The sequence below is a fragment of the Mixophyes fleayi genome, chromosome 3 (genome assembly GCF_038048845.1).
Source record: "Mixophyes fleayi isolate aMixFle1 chromosome 3, aMixFle1.hap1, whole genome shotgun sequence".
Classification (NCBI taxonomy): domain Eukaryota; kingdom Metazoa; phylum Chordata; class Amphibia; order Anura; family Limnodynastidae; genus Mixophyes; species Mixophyes fleayi.
The window spans coordinates 57,477,410-57,491,362 of record NC_134404.1 but is presented as its reverse complement, the minus strand read 5'-3'; the positions used below and the strand labels follow the sequence as shown (position 1 = coordinate 57,491,362).

At 41.9% G+C, this 13,953-nt stretch overlaps 1 protein-coding gene across 2 annotated transcripts in view; it reads left to right on the top strand.

Moving 5' to 3' along the window:
* LOC142143581 (ephrin type-A receptor 3-like) overlaps window positions 1–13,953 on the top strand; it is a 174,192-nt gene that overhangs the window by 138,254 nt on the left and 21,985 nt on the right. For both annotated transcript variants that reach the window (XM_075201529.1, XM_075201528.1), the window contains one exon: window positions 2,450–2,511. In XM_075201529.1, the coding sequence (XP_075057630.1) occupies window positions 2,450–2,511 (62 nt within the window). The remainder of the gene's footprint in view (window positions 1–2,449; window positions 2,512–13,953) is intronic.

Sequence of the window (13,953 nt, the reverse complement as noted above, 5' to 3'; positions counted from 1 at the left end):
TTATCATAAAGTGAAAAATAGTTTTCAATCCTTATCACATTGATAAGGATTGAACTATTTCTCACATTTATGAAAAACGCATCACAGAAACAGCAGTTCCGATAAACTGCTGTTTCTGTGATAAAAAAAATCCCACTTACCCCACCTCTTCGTAACGCGGTGTCCACGGATCTCCTCCTGGTCATCTTCATTTTTCTTTACACTGGAATTGCACATGTGCACAATCATCCCCGCTCTGTCTCTGCAATTATAGTTGCAGAGAGTGAGCGGTGAGTGACAGGGAGGGATCATGTGATCCCTCCACACATGCGCTGTCCAGCTCTGCTCTTCGGAGCAGAGCTGACAGCACTGAAATCTTTCAATTATGATAATGTACGTCAGCTTCAGCTTGTTAGATTGCAGTTGGGAGCAGTCACCATACTGTAGAATGGTGACTGCTCCCAAAAAAGAAAAGGAGTGCAATGCAGCAGATATCCACGATATCTGCTGCGATGCACCCTTCTTAAATATGCGAGGGGCACAAAGGGACATTTTCTTAATGGTAAGTACTTGATAGTGCACTATCATTATTTGTTAAATATGCCCCTAAGACTGAAGTAGTCAGCCTGGGAAAAGCAGAAGCTAAACTATTTTTATGCTAGAAAAATGGCAGAAAATTTAACTTTTCATATGTTTATAGTATATAAATAATATTTAAAAGCAGTGATCCTAATTCATTAAAATAAGATCGGAAGATTTTAACCTTTGAACCAGCACTTGTTGGTCATAGACCAAACTTTTTCTTTTTCTACGAAACTACCAACAACTGCCCACCTTTTCCATAAAGTGTTTCATACAGTCCATAAACCAAGAGTCACATACAGAAAGTTTGGATGGGAGAAGAGATGATGTATCCATAATTGGTAAAATATGCTAATGTGATTAACAAGTGTACAACATTATTTAAATGGAAACAAACACATTCCAGCAGTACAGTGGCTAAGTGGTTAGCACTTCTGCCTTACAGCACTGGGGTAATGAGTTAAATTCCCGACTATGGCCTTATCTGTGCGGAGTTTGTATCGTCTCCCTGTGTTTGCGTGGGTTTCCTCCGGGTGCTCCAGTTTCCTCCCACTCCAAAAAAACCCCCATACTGGTAGATTAATTGGCTGCTTACAAATTGACCCTAGTCTGTGTGTATATGTTAGGGAATTTAGACTGTAAGCTCCAACGGGGCAGGGACTGATATGAGTGAGTTCTCTGTACAGCGCTGCGGAATTAGTGGCGCTATATAAATAAATGGTGATGATGATTCCAGACATGAAGTTGACATGCAGAAAAGTAATAGCAAGCACAAGTGAACATGATTCTATTTAGACATGTGTAGACTATTAGTAAAAAACAGAATTTAAGTTCTTATCGAAAACCTTGTCTTAATAATCCAAATTCTCAATACTGGACTCTCCATAATGGACATCTTTACATTTCTGAATAGATAGATCCATACAGAGAGAGAGAGAGAAATTTTCAGTTTGAAAAACCATTTACTCGGGAACAAGACTGACTATCTTAGAAAAGCACATATACAAGTTAAAGCAGACAGATTTCCTTAACACCTTTTAACAGTTTGATGAAGGGTTAGTTAATTGGATATGTAAATGAACCCAATATCATGCACAGTGATTGCACAGACTAATGAGGATGTCTATCTTACTATCTGTTTTACAATTAGTGGGGGGAATCTATACTCAGTGATTGTCTTACCCTAATGTCAGTAATTAGACCTTCAGCTTGATGGGAATCATTAAAAAAAGCATCTTACCGTGGGCCTGATGTTCTACATAAAACCTTAAGTGTTATTCTCCAAAAACACATAACCATTAGCTGTCTATCCGTCTGTCCGAGACACTGCTGGGAAGAGTGGGTGATCAATTAGCAGGTATCGCTGATTTCACACACAACGTTGGCTGAGCATTATTGGATTGGCTATTAGCTGGTAAATGGCTCTCTTTTGTTCAAATAAATGAATCTGCCAGTGAAAAAGACCAAATGAAGTCATTAAACATAATTACATGATAATTCTTAGTGTGACATACTGTACTTATAATATACAGGGCAACGGGACTGATGTCCATGGGACGTATAGAAGGCATTGCCCATTGTTCTTACAGCAGAGATGTAATGTGCTGCACACAGATCTGCAACAATATTGTATATTTGGGCTTGTATGGAGACATTTATGAAAGCTGATGTTGTGCAAGTTCCTTCCTCTAAAACTGATGAACAGAAAACAGGTAACAGATGGTTGTTGCCACATTGCAAGAGAGTGTAAATACTAATAACCATGATTTAACAGGTGTTATTATAACAATGTACATGTATCAGGCAACCTGTTTCTCTCCGACTGTTGTGTCAAATGCAAAGCATATAGTAGTTAAATAACCTATACAAATATTTCCTTACTTTACAGGCAAGCCAGTCATGATAATTACAGAGTATATGGAGAATGGTTCATTGGATTCCTTTTTAAAGGTAAGAAGCCACTAGCTCTCCTGTGCGTTGGATACCTTGTTTGCTGTGCCAGTCAAACTGCGCTGCGTTCTTGTATTGAGCTTGTTTTGGCTGTATTGTGTTTACATTCGTTCACAGCAAATTTTATATCACCTGTGAATGGACATGTCTATAACCAACATTGATACCTGTGACTATGTCACCATATAGTGGGCTGCATGTGTGGCCCAGTTTCTGATATGTTGTTCACAGTGTCAGACTTACACCATCGGAGACTCTAGTCATCCAAGTAAGACCTGCCCCTTCCACTAGTCACACCTTACTTTTAGACAACACATTCTTCAGCTTTACTGGTCCTGCACAGAGGAGAGTGTGATTTATACAGGTTGACGTCCCCATGTTAAATTAACATTCTTGTCACTCACCGGACTGTTAGTGCCTCTAGTTTGGGACATGGGTCTCCCTCGCTCCTGCCGGCGCCTTTCCTGAGCCGCGGCCGTCCGCCATCTTGATTAAGATTGTACATGTGCAGAAACTCTGAACTGTTAAATCCTCGCCTCTAATCTCATTGGTTAATTAATCACCTTTCAGTACTTAAGGCACCTGTTGCCCTATTACCTTTGCCTGTTCTTGGTTCTCATTCCCTTGAGACTCTGAGGTGTTTCCTGTTTGTGCTCGTGTTATCCGTTTGCTGTGGACAAGTCTCCTCTTCACATCAGTAGTAGAACTCACCCGCTACAGACTACTCTCGCTACCTCTGTTACATGCCTGCACCTGGACAAGTCTCCTCTTCACATCAATAGTAGAATTCACCCGCTACAGACTACTCTCGCTACCTCTGTTACATGCCTGCACCTGGACAAGTCTCCTCTTCACATCAGTAGTAGAACTTACCCGCTGCAGACTACTCTCACTACTCCATTTACTTGCCTGCACCTGGACAAGTCTCCTCTTCACATCAGTAGTAGAACTTACCCGCTGCAGACTACTCTCGCTACTCCGTTACATGCCTGCACCTGAACAAGTCTCCTCTTCACATCAGTAGTAGAACTTACCCGCTGCAGACTACTCTCGCTACTCCGTTACATGCCTGCACCTGAACAAGTCTCCTCTTCACATCAGTAGTAGAACTTACCCGCTGCAGACTACTCTAGCTACTCCGTTACATGCCTGCACCTGGACAAGTCTCCTCTATACTTCAGTGGTAAAACTTGCCAATTGCAGACCACTCACGTTACTCCGTTACATGCCTGCATCTGAACAAGTCCTCTCTTCACATCAGTGGTACAACTTGCCAATTGCAGACCACTCACGCTATCCTGTTACATGCCTGCGCTAGGACAAGGCTTCTCTACACATCAGTGGTAAAACTTGCCAATCGCAGACCACTCACGCTACCCCGTTATATGCTTGCACTTGGACAAGTCTTCTCTTCTCATTAGTGATGTAAACTGCCAACTGCGGACCACTCACGCTATTCCGTTACATACCTGCGCTGGACAAGTCTTCTCTACATATCTGTGGTGAAACCTACCAGCTGTAGACCACTTATGTCTCCTTGTGATATAGCTACTACTCAGTATGGTTCCTATGAGCTGGACTAAAGTCTACAAGTGCCTCTGTATTATAGCTGCAAGTCGCTGACTCTTCTACTGCAATGTTGATTGGTCTTTGCCTAATTTTATCCAGTTATCAAGTACTGGCCTGCTATATGCTACATGCGTGCTAAGGCACTTGGACTCTTTCCTCATTGTATCCTGCTTACTAATCTGCTGTACCATTACAGTTCCTCGGTGCCAAGACTCAGCATTTATACTATTGACATTCCTTTCCTCTATTCTATTATATGGTTTCACTGATTCACCACACTACCCAGAGGTCCGCACCTCTGGTAAGTGTAGCTACACCTGGTGAATTCTGGGTAAAACTCCTAGTGCCCGTGACAATTCTTCACCTCACACCAGTTGTCTTTCTCATCTCTTGTCTTTGTCATTATTTCTTTACCATTTAAAACAAACATTTTACATATATTCTCTGCAGATTAAGAGCTGCTTCTCAGCTTCTACCGTCTCTAGGCACAAGCCTACTGTGCCTAATGCTAAATCTGGCCATAGATGCACATTTTACTAAGAGGCTTTCATTTCTTTGCCTGCCAAGCATACAACATGTGATCATATGATAGGAGACCGTCCCAGCAAACAATCTACTGTAAATTGATCAGAATTGCGATCACTGTACTTACAGGTTTCTATGGCCAGGCAGAAGTTGTGATGGGGAGAGTTCCAAGCCTACCGGGGAGGAATCCGAAGATACCTCTCCTCAGGGCTGCCATCAGAAACTCTGGGGTCCAGTAATAATTAATCTGGCATGGCCCCCCCATGCATGCCTCCTTCCTCTTTGCCATACATGCGCCCCCCTCCAATCACAATAAATGTCCCCCTCTCCTATCTCCCCCCTCTCATCACAGTAAATGTCCCCCTCCCCTATAAAATTGATGCCCATTTAACTTACCTTCTCCTCCGCCTTGCAGCTGCTTCCAGTCACTGATAGACTGGGAGCGCATTCCGCAGTCATGACGTGACTGCACCGTGCGCTCCCAGTCTATCAGAGCCTGGGAGAAGCAGCATTGCAGAATAGAAAGGGGGTCAGTCGGTCACACTAAGAGACCCGGACAGTGTAGGGGGCCCAGACAGAAGGTCTGTCTGGGCCCCCTAGTCTGTCCGGGCCCCTTACAGCTGTACCGGCCGTATCCCCCTGATGGCGGCCCTGCCTCTCCTGCAATACTCTCCCCATAGGTTATAACGGTTACTACCATCTACAGATGGTGTTAGTTACTGGGATCAAGCTCCTAATTTCGGAGCTTGATAGTTATGCCAAAATCTATGTCCCCATAGACACCTATGGGGACTAGATTTGCGATTAAAGATATTGGAGATATGGATTAATGAATAGCCTTGTTACTTTTGTTATGCTTGAATCCCCCTAAAACTACAGTTATCTGGGGATTATAGATTGATTAAAAAGCTCGTATCAGGGTTTAAAACATGTGCATCTCCACAGTAATTACTAACTCACTGTTACAATAGGAAGTTTGAAGAAACTTCACACATAACTTAAGAACTGAATCATTATAGATCCACTTAAAATAGAGCTCCATTATTAATCATGAAAAGCAGGCTTGAGTCTTAATCGGGGACAATGAAATGTCTGAAGGACGTAGAACCATGGCTGCTGCCTCAGCATATAGCGACAAGGTTTCACTAATGTTTTTATAGAGGCAAGGTATGCCTATAATGAGTGTTTAATTACCCACTTAGATCTATTTTAGATGTACTTTATGTTAAAATCTTGCAACATCGTTTGCATTGTAAAAGACGTGTGACCCCTTTCCGTTTTTAAGATGTGTCCCTCATGGATCACTGAGCACAACTGCATAAAATTTGCATTTAACATGCAAAATATTCCTTCAGTTACTAAATACATGTTCTATAAATAAGATAAGATCATTTGGAACATTGGAGTAGGTATAGGTAAACATCTCTGCACAAAGATGGTCACTTAGAAAAATTACAGAACCGTATTTCAACAGTGCAAACAGTGCTTTGTGATGTGTGCCACCTATTGTTGTATGATGCCCGTTTTATACTGCTTGGCATGTGACTTTGCCCATCAAGGTGCCACATTGCAGAATTTTGCCCCATCTGATTGGGGTAGCTAGGCAGGGTTAAGGTACGCCTTGCTGAATATAGACAAGGCTCTGCACTAACATACAAAGCAAGATTTCCCCTCGCAAACAAAATATTTAAATGAGCCGGAAAGGGTAATTTTTTTTCTTGCTGTAGCCTTTTCCCCCTGAAAAATATTATTTCTACATGGTCCTGGACGTGATGAAGTCTGCACCTCGGACTATACTTCCTATGGGGATCTTCTTGCCGCAAAAAGATGCACTTTATATGGGAAAGTGCATTTTTACATACACAGATACCAATATAACAATAACATGCATGTAGAAAAGTACCACATAGTAATATGTCCTCTTGCTCTCATGACAGAGATAACACAGGCATGGGATATCGATAGCACAGGCATGGCATAGCGATAGCACAAAGATAGCATAGCGATAGAACAAGGATAGCAATGAGATAGCATAGAGATAGCACAGGGATAACAGAGCATAGCAATTGCACAGAGATAGCACAGAGATACCATAGCACAGAGATAACGTAGCGATCACACAGAGATACCATAGCACAGAGATAGCACAGAGATACCATAGCACAGAGATAGCACAGCGATAGCACAGAGATACCATAGCACAGAGATAGCACAGTGATAGCACAGAGATACCATAGCACAGAGATAGCACAGTGATAGCACAGAGTTACCATAGCACAGAAATAGCACAGAGATAGCACAGCGATAGCACAGATATACCATAGCACAGAGATACCATAGCACAGAGATAACGTAGCGATCACATAGATATACCATAGCACAGAGATAGCACAATGATACCATAGCACAGAGATAGCATAGCACAGAGATAGCATAGCACAGATATAGCATAGCACTGAGATAGCATAGCTTGGCAGTGTTAGCAGTAAATGCTACATATTCATTACCCTGTTTAAACACAATATAATAATATAATGAAATGTCATATGCACAAGAGAAAATATTGTCTTGACAATGTAATTGGTAAATGCAAAAGTCAATATAAAATATAATTAAATATAAGCACATATTCAAAATACAAATTAAAAAATTTAACTGTATATAAATATTGCTTCTTTTCCACTTTATAAAATGAAATGGGAACCTTCTTTCCTATTACAGTCCAAATGGAAATATCATTTAAGTAATATGAATAAACAGCTGTGACTTCATATAATATAGCAAGCACACTTCCCTCATAAGCTGGCCCACCCCTTCCCTCATACGCTGGCCCACCCCTTCCCTCATACGCTGGCCCGACCCTTCCCTCATACGCTGGCCCGCCCCTTCCCTCATACGCTGGCCCGCCCTTCCCTCATACGCTGGCCCGCCCTTCCCTCATACGCTGGCCCGTCCCTTCCCTCATACGCTGGCCCGCCCCTTCCCTCATACGTTGGCCCGCCCCTTCCCTCATACGCTTGCCCACCCCTTCCCTCATACGCTGGCCCGCCACTTCCCTCATACGCTGGCCCGCCCCTTCCCTCATACGCTGGCCCGCCCCTTCCCTCATACGCTGGCCCGCCCCTTCCCTCATACGCTGGCCCGCCCCTTCCCTCATACGCTGGCCCGCCCCTTCCCTCATACGCTGGCCTGCCCCTTCCCTCATACGCTGGCCCGCCCCTTCCCTCATACGCTGGCCCGCCCCTTCCCTCATACACTGGCCCGCCCCTTCCCTCATACACTGGCCCGCCCCTTCCCTCATACGCTGGCCCGCCCCTTCCCTCACCCATTCCGCCTCTCCAGTTGTAAGCAGTCTTAAGTGTAAGCAGCATATGGCTGCTATACGTACATTTATCTAGTGCAGATGCGCAGTGTGAGAATGCGTACTCTAGGCAAATAAAACAAATGCACGATCCACTCTAGATGAGACCCTATATAAATAATTAGATGTTATAGGATTCTGGAGGTTATAGGAAGTGGCTCTAGTAACAGAATGAGTAAAGGAAAAGTGGTTATTAAAATAAAATAAGAGTTACATTAAAGGTTTTATATATATATATATATATATATATATATATATATATACTGTGTATGTATATATACTTTTAGATGTCTATATACAATGGAAATGGCTTATATATGTTTTTATGTTTGAAACTGCTGTATACTTGCAGCACTGTGCACAACATAACATATTTTATTTAATTTTCTATAAATTGTCCCCATAGATAATTACACCCAAAGCTGAAAATACAGTTTTGGGTGACATAGTTTACATACCAAGGATTTAGGACCTAGGTCAACAGATATCTGGGGGTAAATGTATGAATCTCCGGATTCTTCATCTCCGGCGTGTTCAGCCTCTTCAGCGCTTAAATTTAAAGCGGCGCTGCATTGTAAAGGGAAACTTCCCTTTACAATGCAGCGCCGCTTTAAATTTAAGCGCTGAAGAGGCTGAACACGCCGGAGATGAAGAATCCGGAGATTCATACATTTACCCCCTGGTGTGTAGCTAGTACCGCCCTGTTGTCTCTGCATGAGACCCACTGCCTGTCTGAGGAGAGACCGGGTCAGCAGAAGCCAGGATAGTCCTGGGTGTAAATGTATCAAGCTAAGAGTTTTCCGGCCGGTTTGAAAAACCAATCAGATTCTAGCTATCATTATGTAGTATGTACTAAATAAATGATAGCTAGAATCTGATTGGTTTTTCAAACCCGCCGGAAAACTCTCAGCTTGATACATTTACCCCCTGGAATGTCTTCGGCACTTTCCCATGCTGTCAGCGAGAACTTGCAGTATATAGTTCCCTCTTATCCAATGTTATGCTCCATACGATTATCATACATAATTGTGATCCCACTGTTCCACATTAACTCATACTTTTACAGGACCTGAGGTAGGTTCTCTCTCTGTAATTGGAATATCCAGAGTTTTGTTTTGAATTTCATTAAAAGTGTTTTGACTTATGAACTCACTCCATAAAATATCCCTCAGATCCGCAGTCGCAAAGACTGTACGTTACTGAGGCCTAACAGGCCATGGTCACATGACAGACGCCATATATACACGGACGAAACATTATTTCATGTTATCGCTATGCTAAACGCACACGTAATGCACATGGCTGATCACACATCCTTATAAGAACAACATATAATGTTCCAACATAAAGCTCTGTCTTCTTAAACGTGTGTACCCATGACCTATAAGAATATCGGAATTCCAATGGCTCTATATAACTCACTTTCCCTTTGTCTCCATTGTCAGGTTTAGCGATCTCTGAAGCCTCAAGATGTGTCTCATCTTGTTCTGCTTTTAATTGTGTGGTTTTAATAACATTTGATTTTTTTCCCTCTTATCCTCCTCTAGCGAGGATTGAAATCCAGCTTAATGCTAAAATCAATTCCTAGTAATTAGCTCACCAGCCGTTCATGTCCTCCCCTTAAATTTCCTGCAGGAATGAGACACAGGGTTTGTAAAATCCCCTTTGTTACCTAGGGCGGTTTAAGATTTAGAGATAGCAAAATAATCGAAGTGTTTGCTACAGGTGGTTAATCAAATAGAAATTAAAACAGGAATTATGAGGAGGGGGTTACACCGCCTTGTCATTGATAAAACCGAAAACCCATTATGAGCGTAAATCGCTGGAGACATATTTATTTTGTTTTCAAATATTGAAATAGGGAATTTTTTTTTCCTGTAAGCAAATATCGACAATCATAAAGCAAAGGGAATACGAATAATGATATCACATAATGCCGTTTATATGGAATGTAGCTGTTTGAGTTGTGCAATTCTGCACTGACTTTTCATTTGGCACATGTAGTGCAGGAACACCGATTTCCATTGGAAGCTTTCACATAAATTTGGTACAAGGTAGCTTACAGCTCAGTTAATCTTAGCAGGGGCGCACGCAGGATTTTAAAAGGGGGGGTTTCCCCCCCCTAGAAAAAAAAAATAGAGAGAGCTACTCCATTTCGGCAGCACTGTATTGTAGAGCAGCCACAGTGCTGTCAAAGAAGCGTCTGCGGCGGTGCTGTATTGTACGGACGCTTCTTTGACAGCGCCGCGGCTGCTGCACAGTACAGTGCCGCTATGTAGGGGCACTGTTTAGCCCCCTATCTTTGCGGAGGGGAGAACCAGAAACCCCCCCTCCCCTGCGTGCGCCCCTGCTTAGAGGAACTAAACTCAAAAACTAAGATGTGCCAACTAATAATCATAATTTCCTGGAGTCCCTTAACTTTTGGCAAATGTTAATGATGTCCATTATTGAATTCTCAGTAACTATGCTAAAGGCACAGTATGTTAAAGTATTATTTTGGCCATACCTCACTTAGATCTTTTTTTTGTCCTGTATCTTTGACCAATGGCATTGATGCATCTCTGCTTTTCTACAAGCTAATTCTGTTTTGTGACAGCTGCATTATGCATTTGCCTTTACTCACTTGTAATGAATAAAAAAAATCCAAATGAAAAAGTAACATCCCATTTATAAAGTAAAAGGAACATTTGCACATTATGGGCCTGAGTCATTAAGGAAAGTAAGGCAAAAAAAAAGTGTAAATGTTCTCAGGGACAAACCATGTTACAACGCAAGGGGTGCAAATTGGTTTATTATTTTGCACATAAGTTAAATACTGGCTGTTTTTTTCATCTAGCACACAAATACTTGATAGCTTTATTTTTATACTGAACTTTAAACTTGATCTAGGACATGGTCTATCACAACTAGAGATGGTCACTGACCCCCGTGTTTTGGTTTTGGATTCGGTTTTGGATCTGGATTACCGTCGTGTTTTGGTTTTGGTTTTGGTTTTGCAAAACCTCCATTGCGTGTTTTGGTTTTGGTTTTGGTTTTGTTTGGTTTTGTTTTGCTATTTTTTGGGAAAATCCATGTTTTTGGGCCTAAATTAACCCAATTTAGTGCTCCAACTGTTTTAGAGACAAGTAATCTAATTGTTGAGGTAATAAATCATCCCAAAAAACAGTTTAATTCTTCGTTGGTAGGCCTATTCTACACACAAAACAGATTGTCTTCCTCTCCATCTATGCATATTGGCAATGCAGCCATCGTCTTTGAATGTATATTACACCCTACACTTATAGTTAAATATGTAAAGAAATGGAAAAAGCCAGTTTGGTTTCTGTCTCTCAAGGCCCCCCTCCACTTGTATAAAATACCAAAAAATTCAGCCATTATAGACTGTACAATATTAATTGACATGGAGAAAGCCAGTTTGGTTTCTGTCTCTCAAGGCCCCCCTCCACTTGTATAAAATACCCAAAAATTCAGCCATTATAGACTGTACAATATTAATTGACATGGAGAAAGCCAGTTTGGTTTCTGTCTCTCTAGGCCCCCCTCCACTTGTATAAAATACTAAAAAATTCAGCCATTATAGACTGTACAATATTAATTGACATGGAGAAAGCCAGTTTGGTTTCTGTCTCTCTAGGCCCCCCTCCACTTGTATAAAATACTAAAAAATTCAGCCATTATAGACTGTACAATATTAATTGACATGGAGAAAGCCAGTTTGGTTTCTGTCTCTCTAGGCCCCCCTCCACTTGTATAAAATACTAAAAAATTCAGCCATTATAGACTGTACAATATTAATTGACATGGAGAAAGCCAGTTTGGTTTCTGTCTCTCTAGGCCCCCCTCCACTTGTATAAAATACTAAAAAATTCAGCCATTATAGACTGTACAATATTAATTGACATGGAGAAAGACAGTTTGGTTTCTGTCTCTCTAGGCCCCCCTCCACTTGTATAAAATACTAAAAAATTCAGCCATTATAGACTGTACAATATTAATTGACATGGAGAAAGCCAGTTTGGTTTCTGTCTCTCTAGGCCCCCCTCCACTTGTATAAAATACTAAAAAATTCAGCCATTATAGACTGTACAATATTAATTGACATGGAGAAAGACAGTTTGGTTTCTGTCTCTCTAGGCCCCCCTCCACTTGTATAAAATACTAAAAAATTCAGCCATTATAGACTGTACAATATTAATTGACATGGAGAAAGCCAGTTTGGTTTCTGTCTCTCTAGGCCCCCCTCCACTTGTATAAAATACTAAAAAATTCAGCCATTATAGACTGTACAATATTATGAAAAATGGACAAAGCCAGTTTAGGGTCACTCTGTCTATGACACCCTACCCTTAAGGATAAATTGCCCTAACAGCAGCCTTTCAAGATGGTATGTGATATGGAAATGCCACAAGTCCCTTTCCTCTTTGGGGGTAGATTGCACCCTACACTTACATAGAAAGTTTTAAAAAGATGTTATCGGCATCATCTTCAGCTTCATCCTCACCCTCATCAGTGTTATCGTCATCATCACAGACTATCAATTCATCGCCGCTTGAATCCGCCATTAGAGAACAGTCAGTGCTTGCATGTCTTGGATGGTGAAGGCCTTCCTCGTGGAAGATGTAGTTCATTTTTATAAACATCATTTTCTCCACATTTTTGGGAAGTAACCTTCTACGGCGATCACTGACTAAGTTCCCTGCTGTGCTGAACACTCGTTCAGAGTACACACTGGAGGGTGGGCAGCTTAGGTATTGCAAAGCAAGTTTGTACATGGGTTTCCAAATAGCTTGCTTTTCTTCCCAGTAAGGAAAGGGACTGTCTGACATTTCCATATCAACTACCTCTTGAAAGTAATCCTCCACCATCCTTTGCATGTTTATACTCATATTGGATGGACTTATGGGCAAAGTGACACTTTTTTTTGAAAAATCCTTCAAACCAGCCCAGATGTTAAATTGTTCTCGTCTGCCCCCTGTGTCTTCCCTGCTTCTTTTTTGGAAATTTAATTTTTTACGAGCAACAGCTTGAGAAAGTGAAGGAGGACACGTCGTCAAGCCGAGGCCCAGTTCAGCGGCCAACTTGCTGAGCAATAGCTCCTTGCAAAAGTTCACATCTCGCTCATTTACAAGTAAAGACTCAATGTAGGTTTTAAACCTTGGATCAAGCACAGTGGCCAAAACGTACTGATCCGAGTTCAAGATCTTAATAACTCGAGGATCATTGTGAAGCGAATTAAGTACTTGATCGACAAGGCCAACATACTTTGCTGAATTGCTTGCTTTCAGCTCCTCCTTCATTTTCTCAAGCTGCTTTTCCAATAGTCTAATTAAAGGAATGACTTGGCTCAAACTAGCAGAGTCTGCACTGACCTCACATGTCACAACTTCAAATGGTTTCAGCACCTTGCACAGCACTGAAAGGATTCCCCACTGTGCAAGAGTGAAATACATCCCCCCTCCTTTCCCAATGTCATGACTTGTGCAATATGCTTGGATGGCTTTGCGCTGTTCCTCCATCCTCTGAAGCATGTACAGGGTGGAATTCCACCGAGTTACCACCTCTTGCTTAAGTTGGTGGCAGGGCAAGTTAAACTGCTCTTGGAGCTGCTGTAATCTCCTACATGCTGTGGCTGAATGCCTGAAATGGCCTGAAATTTTACGGGCCACCGAAAGCATCTCCTGCACCTCACGGTTGTTTCGTAGGAAGCTCTGCACCACCAAGTTGATGGTGTGAGCAAAACAGGGAATATGTTGGAAATCACCCAGCTGTAATGCTCGCACTATATTGTTGGCGTTATCTGAAATGACATACCCTGGGGAGAGTCCGAGTGGTATAAGCCATGCATCAATCACATCTCTCAGTTTGCGTAACAAATTGTCAGCCGTATGCCTGTTAGTGAAGCCGGTGATACAAAGAGTGGCCTGCCTGTGACAAATGTTACGTAGTGGTGTACATGCTGCTGCTGTTCCTGCTGGTGAAGGTGAATG